Raw genomic sequence first — 16,350 nt, 5'->3', positions numbered from 1 at the left:
CTTGGTCTTCCTGCTCACCTCTCAACTCTACTGCTCAAACTCAAAACATTGCTGCAACAAATTAACATGCCGTGAGTGTATGATGGCATATGCCAGAAGGGAAATGCTCCTTATCCACTGTAGCCAGGTAAGCCTTGCCTCAGAAATCAGCCAAGAAAAAGAAACCAAATCCTACACTTTAGAACCAGTAAACACCCTTTACGTAAGTTAGGTAAGCAGCTCCATTGATGGATGCCAGGTGGGAAAACACCTCTCTCTGCTGCCAGCATGTGAGTGTAGCAGCCAACAGAGCTAGAGTTACCCACCTATGTCCCCTGTTCTCTATGGCAGTGTCTCTGAAAGATGATTCAAACTCTGGGCAGGGCAACACATGTGTCTGTAGCCTTAAACAGACTAAGAATAGTCTGTGTGCACATCTATATATACTCAACTTTTGGTCTTGGCCAAGGGCGTGGCCGCCTCAGATGCCTGTTTGCCCAACACAGCTGAGCTCAGCCTGTCAGATGCTGTCCATCTTCCAAGACTCCACCTGACTCAGTCCCTGTGGTTCACTTTTAATCCAAGCAAATGTCACAAGTGGATTAAGGATTAGAGATATTGCTGAGGATAGATGTGTTTCCAAATAAAATTAAGAAGATGTATTTAGCAGAAATTATATGCAAGATTAGTTAAAAACCCACTGATTTCATGCAGGCGATAGCATGCTTAATGGCCTTTGATGCTTCTGTGGTAGCACTTACCCAATACACACTTCATCACAGTTCTCCAGGTCCCGGCAGAATTATCTTGCATTATAACAACAGAAACAGTGCAGTCTTCCCAGATAGCCCATGAAATATATTACATTGCTACATTAGACCTCATCCTGCCATTGAAGCTGGATTTAGAGCAAAATCGTCTCTCATTCTGCCAAGTCCTGCACCTCAGCTCTTTATCTTTATAGAGCTACAGTATGTGTCCTTTTGACCTTTTCCTGTACTGGCATCTTCATGCGTTCTTTAGTTTCCACATTGAGTCTACTACTCTGTTTGAAGTGATTCTGGTTTAAGGCAATCATACCATCTGTAGATTAGATTATTGGTTGCACGGCAGCAGTTTAAGACATTTATGGGCATCACAATGCAACTTTAACAAGCTGTCTCATAGTTCCAGTTGCCTTGTATCTGTTGCCAAAATAAGAGGAAGAGAAACACTTTGTGTGTATAGTGTGTATCAGTGAGCACTGATGCAGAGCTCATTACAACTTCAAATATTGAAGGTAGAGATGTTTAGGAATAGTTCAGCATACATTGAATGATTGACCGGGTGGTGATTAGCCTATAGCGTAACATAAAGACTGGAAGCAGGGACCTCTAAAGCTACCTAATGAACACATTGTAAATCATTTGTTTAATTACTGGCTGAATATTTGCAAATGGCAAAATAGATGCAGATGCTGCACGGTAGTGCTGGGTGGATGGGTGCTCTGCCCTAATGCACAGATATGTGCAGTTTAAGGTTGTAACGAGTAATGTGAATACTTCTTCAGTGACAAGTAGCTTTGTGTTAGCTCAGGAATGAAGGCGTGGGGGATGCATTAGCACGTACAGCATACAAAAGAAAAAATTCAACTCATGGTAACTCCAAAATTTACCTTTTAGATGTTGACTATTCTTAAAGCTTGCTAAGGTTAGCCACTGGTAATCCTATTTAGCATCACCTGGTTTTGTTTAAAGTAGGATGGTGTGTGAAACTACCAACTTCACTGTGAATGAGATTTCTGAGTGCTGCTGTGTGCAGTCACTGGGGCCAACCTTAAGCTTGCTGTTAATGGTCAGTAAATACCTTCCAACCATTGTTGATGTCTTGCTTTCTATTTTTATACATATACAGAACTAATGTGGGTGTGGAGGCTATGGAGTTGTTTAAAGGCACATTTGACAGTGCTGGGCTGAGTAACCAAAGTAATAAAATGAGTAATTTTGCTAATTACCTTTACTGTACATTTTAAGGTAACAAGTATTGTGTAATTTGTTACATTTTGAGACATGTTGAGTTATTACACTAGGCATGAGACTCACTGTTCTTCACTCTTGGAAAGAAAGGCATTGTTTGTACGATGCTTACCCCTCTCTGTACTTCAGAACACACTTTTTTTTTTATCCTGGTCTGTTATAAGTCCACCTTTAATCCGGTTCACCTATTTTAATAATTGGACGCCTGATCCACTGCCAAAAGTCGTATTTCATTCTTGCTACTGCTGCAGTGGCTAGGAGGCTACCAGCGGTCTGTTTTTTCTGTTAACACAGAGGAGACCCACCCTCTCCTCTGAATCATGCAATTTAAAAAAAGAATTGAGAGAAAACAAGTCTCTAGAGTGGCAGGCCACTTCTATGAGAAGGAATAGTTTCAGCTTTTGTTCATGACACACTTGCATTTACTTTCTTTAATGTTGCTCTTTTCTTCCATTAACACCAATGGATTGAGGACGAAATCCAAGTTGGACTCATTTTTGAAGACTGTTGTTTTTGATATCTTATGTCTCCAGGAAACGAAGTGGGATGAGTCAATGGATACTGAGATAGCTCAGCAGTGGCAAGGACAGCTGTTCGTGAGTAATGGAATTAAAGGGACGTGTGGAGTGGCGAATTGTTTTTAAATGAACAATGTAAAAGACGCAAGACTGGAAACCTACTGCAACATCAGTGGCATTGCACTTTCCTGGCTCCGTTTCTATCTCACCAACAGACAACAGTTCATACACATCAACAACTGCACCTCCTCCATTGCTCCTCTGTCACAAGGCGTCCCCCAAGGTTCGGTGCTTGGTCCTCTCCTTTTCATCCTTTACAACCTGCCACTCTGAAATACGCAAACATGGTCTTAGCTTCCACTGCTACGCCAATGATGTCCAGATCTACATCTCTACCAAATCCATCACCACAACTATATCCTCCACCCTGACCAACTGTCTCACCGATATTCAAACCTGGATGCAAACCTACTTCCTCCACCTCAACTACAATAAATCCAATTTGATGCTCATCGGCCCGAAATCCCTCACAAAGAACACCCATAACTTCGGTCTCACTGTCAACAACTCCACCCTGTCTTCATCCCCACAGATCCGTAACCTGGGAGTCATCTTCAACAGCAACCTCACTTTTGAAAACCACATCAACCAAATAACCAGAACTGCCTTCTTTCACTTAAAAAACATTGCCCGTCTCCGCCCATTAACCACCTTCTTTGATTCATGCCTTCATCAATTCCAGAATTAACTATTGCAACAGCATCCTCTATGGTTCACCTGCAAAAGCCTTAAATAAACTCCAATACATCCCAAACTTTCCTGCCCGTCTCCTCATCAACACCGTTCCTGTGATCACATCACTCACGTCCTTCAGAACCTCCACTGCCTCCCTGTTTCCCAACACATCAAGTTTAAAGTCCTCCTCCTCACCCACAAAGCCCTCCATAACCAGGCTCCTTCCTACTTCAAAGACCTGCTCAACTGCTTTATTGCTTATCTGTTTTTAATGTGATATATGTGCTGGTTTTTACTGTAAAGTGTCTTTGAGTACCATGAAAAGCTCTATATAAATAAAATGTATTATTATTATGTATACACTCACACACACACACACACACACACACACAGTATTGATGCTTTAAAAGAAATAGCTATAAAAGAGATTTTGCTGTAGTCTGCCAGGTATATTTCTTTATTATAAGAGATGACAGGCTAAATGAGTTGTAATGGGATAAATATGTGTGTATGTGTCTAATGTGTAGTTTCTCTGGGCTGGCTTTATATGGGAGAAAGGCTAGCTTGCTGCCCCTTGGTACCCCGCCTCACTCTACAGTCCTGACTGTGAAGGCATGATGAGAGCAGATGGAGTTGAGAGGCTATGAGGTAGTGGTAGCTCTAGCTAATTATTAAAATGACTGTTATTATGGGATTATATTTGTCCTTGAGTGGATATGGGGCTAGAGAGAGAGGCAAGCAGGCAAACCTCCTGACTAAGACATACTTTGTTTTTTTTCCCAAACAAATAGTTTGACATTTTGGAAAATACACTCACTTGCTTTCTTGCCAAGAGTTAGATGAGAAGATTGATACCACTCTTATATTTATGCAGTAGATATGGAGCTACAGCTTGCCTTGCAAAAGATTGGAAACAGGGCGGAGCTAGCCTGGCTCTGTCCAAATGTAACAGGATCTGCCGAGTAGCACTTTGAAAAATAACGTATTAACACTGTATATCTCATTTGTTTAATTTGTACACAAATCTAAGTGTTAAAATGGCACTTTGTGTGTTTCTCCTTGTTTCCATGCTCTATGCTAAGCTAAGCTAACCAGCTGCTGGCTGTACTGTAGCTTCATTTTTAGTGTACAGATATAATGGTATCAATCTTGCAACACATCATCATACCTAAACAACAGAATAGGTCCATTTCGAATGACTCCCAAAACAACATACAGTATATGATTGTTCTATTTACTGCCGCACGGTGGCCGTTTCGAAACATGACCGCAAATACAGTTTTAATCATGTGCCATTCTATTTAACATAACAGTCGCCATTTTAAACACGTAGTTAATGTTGCGACGCGGCTAGTTACGCTAAAGTAACAAAAATACTTAGGGTTAGGCAATCATCAGGGATTGTTTTAAAAATTAGTCACATAAAACTACTGAAATGAGGGTATAAGTGCGTCACGGACGTCACTGCATCATGGACTAAGGTCTGTAAAAGGCAGTTCATTTCAAAAAGTGACTGTTGACTTTTGGTTTCACACGGGACACGATCCTCGGTCTCCTGAGTCAAAGTGCTGTTTGTTTGACCACAACCCCAATCTGCATTCTTTTGCAGAATTTAGTGCTCTTACACTTTGTGACCTCACTTCCTCGTTTGCTCTCTGCGATAATTACTACAGCCACGAGAGGGCCAACTGCTAAAGTAAATATGAGTCGTTATGAGCTTCTTGCACAATCGTCTTATACGGTGGTTTCCTGGATGAGGATGGACTTCAATCTTCTTATCTAACTCTTGGCAAGAAATGCATTAGCATATTTGTCAAAAAAACTCAAACTATTGCTTTAATCTTTTATCGGATAAGGCTCAGTGTGCAAAACGTCTGTTTTGGACATTTAGAAAGTGAGCCACCAGTTGTTTTTTTCTTAAGAGGAATGTGGTGGCTGTGTTCTTGTGTGGAAACAAGCAATACACTCTGACTACCTGGATAGCTCTTATCTCTGACTTACATAAAGTACACACAAAAACACAGACATATCTGCAGGGAAAGAGGCACAGAAACACAAGCAGCATAAGGAAAAACAAACCAGTTTGCATGTAGTCCATTTTTTTTACGGCATCATTTGGTTATCTCCCTGGACTGTATCTGTCAGTGCATCCCTGGACCCGATGTCACCTGGAATGACCTCAACACTAACACTCATGCTGACCTTAGAGTCAATGATGTCATCCAGGACAATATGCTGTTTGTTTGTCCAGTGCTGGGTGTCCTTTACCTCAGACAGGTCCAGGCTGTTCTTGATCCCTGGTCTTGTTCCAGTGCTTCTTTAGAATTAACGTTTTCGTAAATGCTGCAGTCACATTTTTAACATGGAAAGTTTCAATGTTAAACTACTTAAAACTCCCTCATTAAAAGTCCAGCACAACAAAGCAGTCAAATATAACTTTATATTATTTTCCTGAAGTCCAAAAGTCATCAGTTTAGAAACAGTTGCAACAGTGAAAAAGGAGCTTCTGTGTATGTAGCAAGCATGAACTCTAAAGCCATACACCAGGACTAATCCCTTCTGAGAGAAAGAAGTGCTGTACAACACAAAGGACAGTTTAGCCAATCAACAGTAGATAATCTGGGACAGAAAGACAACTCATGTCAACAGTTCAGCACAGTGTCAACAAGGTCATCCCACTTGAAACTCACTCAGGACTACCCTAACCCTAAATGGACAGAATAATGAAACAAAACCTCACCATGATGCAATTAATAGACAGCACATGAATTGCATGTGAAACTCCACTCCAGAGGTGAACAACTCTTCTGGATTTAATAGCATTTTCTTTTTTCTCCTTGCATGCTCTTGCATCATCTTGTGAAATTACCACCGAAAGCTTTGCCTGATCAATCCACCTCTCAGCGGGATCACGAGAAAATGTTTTGCTTGTTTTAGTTACTTTTGATCTTAACCACCTCAAGCCTATTACTGTCCATGAAAATCTTGCCAGGAAAGGAGTAGGCAACTTCAAATAAATATTGCCTTTATATAAACTTTTTGAGCTGTTCTTGGACATGGCAAGTCTTGACCCTGCCATGGAAAGGCGGCTGCTGCCGCGCTCATCTTAGTGGCACCCTCTAATTATCCATCTCTAGAAGTAAAGGTTGCCCGTCCCAATGAGGCATGACAACTCTCCGGATTAGGTTGCCACCCCTTTGGATCAAAATTTCCTGGAAGCCAAAGTTTACAGAGTGTAGCACATTTAGATTATGAGTCTGTCCTCCAAACTCTGTCTAGGTAGGAATCTACAGCTACAGTACCGTATGTTAAGAGCATAGAAATAGAATGAGAATAGTGCGGACATTGAACTGTTTCCATGGTCATTTCACTTGACAAAAGAAAAGGGCAATTGTTGTTAGTTGTTATGCAGACTTCTTCACCATGGAAGAGAGCGGACGGCAGCTCCGGAGACGGACGGCTGGCTAGTTAGCTTGTCTGAATCCTAGCGGCGGGGAGTGAGGTGGAGGGACTGTTGGACCAGCTCGCTGTTTGGCTCATTTTCTGTAACCATTGTAGCATTAAAGCATGGTGGAATTAGCAGGCTAGATAGCTAACTAGTGGATGGCTGGCTAGTAAGCTAGCTTGCAAATTCTGCTGTGCTTTAACGCTACACTGGTTACAGTAATATAAAAGTAACAAAGTTATTTATCTGGGGATAGCAATGTGCTTTCTACTGTTTTGTACTACAGCTCATTTGATCATTACTGCAAAACTTCCTCAGTGTGAGTCTGCGACTTGCCGCAAGTTGGTGTATACGGAATTTTATACGGAAGTTAGCCTGCTACAACGTTAACACTTATTAGCTATGGAAATGGGACACAAATAAATGGCCGACGCTCTGACCATCCTGTTATGTTGATTTGAATGGAAATGTCTGTTCTACTTTCATTCTATTTTTATGGCTGAACCATGTTATAGCAAGCAGGTGCAGCATGTCAAAGATCTGATGAAATATGTGCTGATAGCCCAAAGCAAATTCTGTAAGCAATCTATCACTGCTACTGTAGGGGCAGTTATTTCCACCTAATTCATCACAGTCTCACTTTATCTTTCATTCTCTATTTAGGTCTCTCTGTCACTCACATCCATCTCTTCTGTTCATTTTCTCCCTTCCCTGCTGTATCCTTCTCATTCTTAAAAATTCTTGGTGCAACTAGGTCAAAGTTCACTGGTGCTGTTCTCTCATCTCCGTCACACTGTTAGTTTACCTTTGCTGTTCAGCCTTGATTCCAATGGCTCCTATACACACATATGTCACACATTTACATTCTTCATTCGAAATCATCCTTCTTCAGGAACTGCCTTTAGTTCTTCCTGCTGCTCTCACTTGCAAGCACAGTTATGACCGGGTAATGGTACATAATCCATCATTTCTCACCAAAAGAATCTTTTAGGGCCAGACAATTATTTAATTGCCTTAGATGATCTACTTGAGTCACGGTCAGTTGGGGCTGAAAACTACAACAATTCTGGGAGTGTGGAGTTAGAAAGAAGTGAGATTACAGACGTCCAAAGCCTGTTCCTGATTTCTGTTTGAGGTTATCATCTTAAGGCTACACTATCCACTACTTGCATAACACACCCAAATCACGAACTAAACTGAGCAGCCGAGTTGTATTGTGGGTAATGTAGGTGCCTTTTTTTTCATAAGGAAAAGAATGTGTGCAATAAAAAAGGAAATACTTCTGGATCAGCTGCATTCATTTTCACTGTCCATAACTGTCCATCATTAATCCAACAATGTTAAAGGAGTGCAATGCTAAATCAGTCAAGTACTTGTTTAAACAATTCTCCTTGGCCCAGATAGTGCAGCTTTAAAGACACAAATGTTAAGTTGAGATGGAACATTAAAAACAAAGTTTCCTTTCTTCCTATTGGTTTTATATATTTTTTCCTCTCACTTGCCATTCTGTCCTCTGTCGCCATGTGTTTTTGCAGGTGCTGCTGAAGGACCCTCTCTACATTGGGCTGAGACATAAGAGAGTGCGAGGCCAGGCCTATGACGACCTGCTGGATGAATTTATGAAGGCTGTGTCAGACAGGTATGATCATATTGGCCTTCAATTAATCATTTGCCCAATTCCTGTATGCAGTCTGCTGTTGTCATTTTAATACAAACAGCACATGGTGTCTTAAAAGAAATATGTCAAGCAGAGATGGAGCCAAAATGTTGTGGGATTCAGGGGTCTGGAACTTCAGTAACCTTCTTTAAATCAGGTTTTGGTTGCTAAGCAATTCAATCTACATACTGGCTGAATGGCAACATGAGCTCATTGAAAAGTGATCGGAGAGCCTAGTGCTATTGATTTCAGTGGCATGGGTTCAGCTAATCAACTATTCAGAAGCTGAACTGGACACATGTATGTTTTTTACTCTTGGCAGCATACCATTTTCAAACTGTCCACAATGATCTGACTTGCTTATTACTCATCACGTAAGGACACTTGGTCAGGACCCCTTAGTGTCATTTTCTCAACATGCAGGGTACTCCAATAGACTTCAACAGATGGTTGATGTTGTGAATTCAAACATAACTACTCGGCTAAGTTTAGGAAAAGATCCTGGTTTGGGTTAGTATAAGTGAGTTTGTTAAGGAACCTATTTTGCATACGTAAGTTAAAATATGTCAGTGTGACTCTTGGTTTTACATGGGACACGTACAGCAGTCTTTTGACCCATCCATCCACCCCAATCTCTTCGCTGACTTTGTCGCTCTTTGTACTACGTCGCCTTATAGCGCTGTGGTGTGTTAATATTGAAGGGAATGGCCAGCTGGTGCAGTTGCTCTTAGCATCTGATATTGCCGCAGATGGGTTAACATTAGAGATAGTTTAAAGCCTGATGCGTCTCATACCGGCACTAAAGGGGGCGATCCCACCGAATTAGGTTGGTACAGATGCGTCTGCTTCAAAAAAGCATTTGCAAAGCGCGTCAGGCAAAACAGCGAAGTGGGTAGGTGTTTTGCTGGCGACGTTTTTTCTGCCGACGTCTTGGTCGGGTTATCAGGGCCAAAGGGTGCCTTGTATCAGACGCTGAGGGACGTGATCAAGCGACCTGGGGTGAAAGGAGGGCTGGGTTTTTGTTGTTGTAAACAGCATATTTAAATAATGTCATACATGATTATTCTGAATGCTTAAAGAATATGATTGAGCATGTAAACAGAGAAGCTTACAGGAATAGTGGGAGACCTCTGGTTTGTGGAAGAAGCTGTTTTATTCTCTGTATGACTCTAGTGGTCCCAGTCGAAGGAACATCTCTCACCATATCTTTCCCAAGCACAGAGATAATTCAGACTTGTGTCATGTAGACATGCTAAACCCTGTTTGATTCATCAGTGGATCACAGTGAGGGGTTAGCTTTGGTGTGTTTGACTTGGAGGCACAGCCAGGCATTGAATTGTTTAATATTCCATTTTGTCATTCATTTTGTTTTCATACACTGATCTTATCTTTTCCCTCTTTTTTGAGCTGAAATTAGGTTAACCATACTGCTTCCCTTTGGGACTTGTACTTTATGTGTTTATTGCAGTTCTGTCCTTAATGGACTTTGACTTGCATGCATGCTGACGCATCTCTGTGTCCCTGTGTGCCGTGAAGCCATCACAGCCACGCACACATGGGCCTGGTTAAGACTTGTCCTAACCCAGAGTGTCCAGAGTCCAGTAGGATCAGCCTGGGTCTGGGGCCCCTCCAGCTGGCAACAGGAAGCTATGACTCTAATAACCGGGTGGCTTCTCAACTACAGGGAACAGCGAAGCGAAGCGAAGGAGCCAGATTGGCGGAAAAAGAGTAATTATGGGCTCAGAGATTCAATGAATGATTACAGCTCTGCAGTCTTTTAAGTAATATTCATGTTTAGTTTTCTTAAAACTAAATGTGAACTAGAATACCCCGGATTGACTCATCATCAATAAACAGCAGAAGTCTGGAGGGATTTTTTTAATCCACCGTTTAAAAATGCTTCTGAGTTGAAGGAGAATGGTTCGTGATGCAACCGAGTGTTTGTATGATTTCAGATCAGCCTCCAATTCTCCGGCCACTGCTCCTGTTGAACAATCAGCAGGTGTTGTCTACTGCTTTTGTCTCCAGGCAGAAAAGAATGATCCCTTAATCTCATTGCTCCTCCTGCACACGCCCATAACACAAGGCTCAGCAATGGTTTCAAAACTCTGAACTCTCTTTTTTGTCGTGGAAACACTAACCTTTTTTTATTACATTTAATCCCTAATGTTATTTCTGTTGGTGCGTGCAGATTTCTCTCTGTCAGAATGCTACTGCATGAAGCACATGAGAGCAAACTGGAGGAATGTGAAGTGAAAACTTGTGAACAAACTCTATTAACTGTATTGTGTCATTAGTCAGATAGCAGCAACAACACGTTAGCTTTTTTCTTCTAAATGCTGCTCTATCAGTATCTAATATGGCACAGGCGCATATGCTTGTGCATCCTGACGTTACCAGGCAACCAGCAGAAGTCACTTCACCTGGCTAAAATATAGTCCAGCTCATACACCCTGTAAAACTAAAATGAACCGTTTTTATAAACAAATGAGCTATAATGTGTTCATTTGTTTGTTAATTAGCTTTAGAGGTGCTGGTAGGTGGATTTTGTTCCCTTTGGACAGAGCCAGGCTGCTTCCCACTGTTTCCAGTGTTTGTGCTAAGCTAAGCTATCCAGCTGCTGGCAGTAGCTCTATATTTACTTCTCATCTAGTCTATATCCACAACATTCAACTTCTGGGATTGCTTCGGTGCCGCCAGAAATGTCCTTTTCTGGCGGATGCCCTTCTTTTCGACCGGATGTCCGTCCCCTTCCGCTTTATTCATGTTGGAATTCTGAAACTGTTATCAACGTATTTTTCCCATGACGAATTTCGATCAGTTATTTCTGTTGATGCAGGTCCAAAATTAACACTCGGCAGTCGCCAAATACGGGGGTGGGCCGACACACACCCACACACAAACACTGGTGCACACACCAGCCACCAGACACCAGCCACCTTCTGTTTCCTGATAGCTAGCGTTTACCTCAGGCTAATTAATTAGCTAGTAAGTGGCGATTTTTGGCAGCCAGCCTTCAAAAAGAAAGCACAATGAAATGAAATGTTAACCGATCATTAAGCACAGGAAACGGAGTCTCAGTTCACCGTCCGGGAGGCTCTGACACACTTTCCGCACTCCGTGTCCACGGACAGCTGTAGGCTTGTACCGATGTTGATGTTTTGTGCATTGTCGGACACATTGTGAGACTGATACAAGTCCACAGCGGCCCCCCGCGTTATCAACTGTGTGTCTGCCTGGAATACTCTCAGACCGCCGATTTAACTCGCCGGTCCTCATCGATATAGTTTCATGTGTCATGTAGCTCTCCACAAGCAGAAAAAAAGAGGAGCTTCAAACGCAACTTGCTGGTTCAAAGTAAGGACTAACAAGTTAATTAGCAGTTAAGAAATAGATTATATAGCCTATTTACATTTTTATCATGCAAAAGATGTTTTTTTAAACTTTATACAAAGTTTATAGGTCATATCGTTCAGCCCTACCATCAACTATTTTAAACTCATGGCATCGAGAGAATAAGACACAGAGAGAAAGACGGATGGATGAAAGGAGCAACAGAGAGGAGAAAGAATGCAGAATGCGTCTTTGTCTTCAATGACGGCTCGGGGATTTGAGAAATAATGTCTGCTGAGAGACGCAGGAGAGTGAGAGGGGGCTGAGGATTTATTAAGGCTTCAGCCATGAAGTGTGTGTGTGTGTGTGTGTGTGTGTGTGTGTGTGTGTGTGTGTGTGTGTGTGTACACAAATGCATATACTATATGCACACAAGTTTCACAGCTGTGTTTGGACAGAGCACCCTTATGTGTGACCTTCTTTGTAGAGGTCCTCCCTGGCTCTGCATAGACTCCAACTAAAAGAGCTCCCCCCCCCCCCCCCCCCCCCCCCCCGCCCCAGTGTTGGAAGTATGTATGACATCCACCTACTTCCTATTAGCTGGAGATTCAGATTTCATCGCGTCGCCGATGAAGCCAGATTGTGTTTCCTGAAGGAGCTGGGTCACTCGTTAACTCTCCTGTCCTGCATATTGGCCCAGACATAACAGCAACGTCTGAGCTATTCCCCACATGGGAGAGCGTCTCATGTCTCACACTCTTTTTCATACCATTAGTTACATGTTGAGCAGATTCGGAGCAATTTTATGTGTTGTGTGTCTACATGATTAATGCCCAACGTCCAACATTTACTCTCAATTAGATCATATCAGAAACAACTGTCAGTTTCACAGCCTTAAGCAGGTGTAGGCAGGATTTCTATTGCCTGTTGTCTCATCCTAGTGACCGAGTGCTGTCCACCCAGGCTTCTTTGGTCTCTGAAGTCACTGAACAGACACTGCTGTTGACAAAGCACTGGACAAAGAGACGGAACGTCATCTCACTGCCAAATCTCAACAGCAGGGATACACTGTCTCTTTCTTTCATAAGAGCCGTGAGAGGTGGAACAAAGTCGCTGTTTTGGCAGTCGGGTTCAACAAGTCATGAACTTTGTCTTGAGTTCAAAGTCACTCATCCCCAAATGTAATACTTGTCAAACTTGACAAAACTATGGAATTTGAATAGCAACAAATAAATGAATAATAAACACCTTAGTTACAAGCATACAAAGGGCTAACAAAATTGCATTGAGGAGCGACCTAGAAATTAAACTCTAAATAATCATTTGTTAGTGATAAATAGCTCGTAATACTGAATATTAGCCAATAAACTTCAGTATAGTTTGTTTCTGAGTGATATATGACAGGATATAACTCAGTTTTGAATATATATATATATATATATATATATATATATATATACAGTGGGGGAAATAAGTATTTGACCCCTTGCTGATTTTGCAGGTTTGCCCACTTACAAAGAATGCAAAAATCTACAATTTTAATCATATGTACATTCTAACAGTGAAAGACAGAATCCCAAAGAAAATTCCAGAAAATCACATCATATGAATTTATTAAAATTGATAACCATCTGATGAGGAAAAACAAGTATTTGACCCCCTGGACAAACAGCAAGTATTCTTTATCCTAAAAGCCATTAGTCTTTCTTTAAGACAGATGCCCCAATCCGACCAATTATCTACATCAAATACACCTGCCTCACCTCGTTACCTGTATAAAAGACACCTGTCAACACCCAAACAACCAGCATCCAAATCACCACCATCCGGGCAAGACCAAAGGCTTTCTTTTAAGACATCAGGGACAAGATTGTTGATCTGCACAAGGCTGGGATGGGCTAGGCAAGAGAACCGGAAAGCAACTTGGAGAGCCAAGATCAACTGTTTGGTGCAGTTATCAGGAAATGGAAGAAGCACCACACCACCCCAACCTCCCTCGGTCTGGACCTCCACACAAGATCTTGCCTCCAGGGGTGTCCCTGATCATCTGGCCCCGAGGAATCATCCCAAAACCACAAGGGGGAACTGATGAATCAACTGAAGGAAAAGCACCCCACCACAGTTACAAAACCAACTTGGTTGGTAACACACTGTTCTTGGATTGAAATCCTGCAGCGCACTTTGCCCTCCCCCTGCTCAAGAAGAAACATGTACAGGCCAAAAGTTCTATTTTGGTCTCATTCACCACCTGGACGACTCCAAAGAGGCCTGGAAGAAGGTGAGGTGGTCAATGAGACCAAAATAGAACTTTTTTGGCCTCAACATCAACTCTTCTTTTGGAGGGGGAAGAACACCGAGTACAACCCAAAGAACACCATCCCCACCGTCAAGCATGGTGGTGGGAACATCATGCTTTTTGTAACTGTGGTTCCAGCCCTTCAGGGATTCACAACTCCCCGTGTGGTTTTGGGATGATGGACACCGGCCATGTATCGTGGGAATTCTGGACCGACAAGATCTCCTTCCCTCAGTCCAGACCGAGGAAGATGGGTGGTGTGGTGTTTCAACCATTTCCTGATAACTGCACCCTAAGCACACCGATCAAAGCAACAAAAGAGTGGCTGAAGAAGAAGCACATCAAGGTTCTGGAGTGGCCAAGCCAGTCTCCAGACCTGAATCCGATTGAAAATCTTTGGAGGGGAGCTTAAAATTCGAGTTGGTGATGTTGGAACCTGAATGATTTGGAGGCTGTCTGCTTTTATAGGAGTAACGAGGTGAGGCAGCCGAAATGTGCAGAAACCTTGTCACCAACTATAAAAACTGTTTGACATCTGTGCTGGCCAATAATGGCTTTTCTACAAAATATTAACATGCTGTTTGTCCAGGGGGTCAAATACTTGTTTTTCCTCCTCAGATGGTTATCAATTTTAATAAATTCATATGATGTGATTTTCTGGAATTTTCTTTGGGATTCTGTCTTTCACTGTTAGAATGTACATATGATTAAAATTGTAGATTTTTGCATTCTTTGTAAGTGGGCAAACCTGCAAAATCAGCAAGGGGTCAAATACTTATTTCCCCCACTGTATATATATATATATATATATATATATATATATATATATATATATATATATATATATATATATATATATATATATATATATATATATATAAATAATATACTGTACATCCCTCTTCCCAGGGGCCCAATCTTTTGTTTCCCAGCAAAAATGATCATGGACACCATAATAAGAAGTAATTTATATTTAAAATCTTTTTACAATGTAATTAAGTATTATAAGTGTACATATACAATTAGTTATATCATATAACTTTCATTCCAGTTTTGCCACCTTTACCAGATTTATTTCCACTTTTCCTGTGTTACCCAGTAATAATAATCCCACTACTCAGATGGCAAAATGTGCATTGTCAGATTTGGCGTTCCATTCAGAGGGTTGTCAAGGAAAGACAACAGACTTTCAGGCAGAAAATGGGCCAATGAACACAAATGGCCTCCAAGATGAGCTTTGTTCTCTGCAGCGCACGCGCACACACACACACACACACACACACACACACACACACACTGTCACAAACACTCCCCCTATCTTTATGGCTCAGGCCAAGGACCAAAGAGCTTTTTCTGCATTGGGAAGATGTTCCTTTCTTTCTGCAGTACCACAACCACAGATAGTTACTCTGTAGTTTATGGTCAGTGGATGCCCATAAATATGCATGTGTAACAGCTCAGCCTTTCTCAGGTCTGTGTCAGGAGTCTCTGACCTTTCTCATTTAGAAATAAAACATAGAATTCAATGTCTAACAGGCCACATTGTTTTTCATTCTCACCTAAAGCCTTAAAACTTAATCCTCTGTCTTTACTGAGAATACTTAATGAGAATAGCATGTGAGTATGAATTTCAACTTCTGCAGAGGACTAACACTCCCAGATCTATCTCTCTGGACTCATGGCCTTTCTGTATAGGCAGCTTGGTTCTGCGTGAACTGGTGTGACCTCTCCAGTACCACACCATACCAGAGGGCGCTGCAGTGGGGCAAGGCCACATCTGTCCTCGCCTGTCGCCTGTCTCTGCCTCCTAAAGCCCCAAAACAATGAAAAGTTTATAGCTCCATTCTTGGCCTCATTATTCCTCCTCTTCGCACAAGCTCTCATTGCTGTATGAGTGCTCTCAGCTTGATAGAAAACACATTTCTCTCCTCAGCACTAGGCTACCGCTGTGTTGGCAGTAAGTCAGCCGGGCTGTCAGTCTCTGTGTTAGGAAGCAGTGTCTTGCAGTGTGGCAGAGGGAAGGATAAACAGTCAAGCATGGCACTCTCTCATCAGGACATAAAGTTTTTATTGCAGTTGAACTCAGGTCACTTCTCGTCCTGCATTTCTTTCTTGCCCCGCTTCCGCTCTGCTTCATCCTCCTACTGCAGAAGGTTTAAGCAGTTTAGCAGCCACTGTAACAAGTGGGAAAGAGCTTTAGTGAATTGTAGAATAACGGTGCAAACAAGGATCCTTTTCCTTATGAGGTAGGAGGTGGGGTTTTATGAAAAGGCTGAGAAAGCCACAGAAAGAAAGAGCAAAGTTAAAGATGGAATGGAGAGAAAAACAGTGTCTTAACTGTAAAAGAGAAAGGTGACGAGGAAGGATTTCAT

The 16,350-nt window shown here is 41.9% G+C and overlaps 1 protein-coding gene across 1 annotated transcript in view; it reads left to right on the top strand.

Annotated features, from left to right (window-relative positions):
* Positions 1-16,350, top strand: part of me1 (malic enzyme 1, NADP(+)-dependent, cytosolic) — a 152,712-nt gene that overhangs the window by 125,762 nt on the left and 10,600 nt on the right. Inside the window, exon 6 of the mRNA XM_028579465.1 lies at positions 8,228-8,331. Coding sequence (XP_028435266.1) covers positions 8,228-8,331 — 104 coding nt within the window. The remainder of the gene's footprint in view (positions 1-8,227; positions 8,332-16,350) is intronic.

Source organism: Perca flavescens, chromosome 6 (genome assembly GCF_004354835.1).
Source record: "Perca flavescens isolate YP-PL-M2 chromosome 6, PFLA_1.0, whole genome shotgun sequence".
NCBI lineage: Eukaryota > Metazoa > Chordata > Actinopteri > Perciformes > Percidae > Perca > Perca flavescens.
The sequence above is the reverse complement of the archived record's forward strand: the minus strand, read 5'-3'. Positions and strand labels throughout refer to the sequence as shown.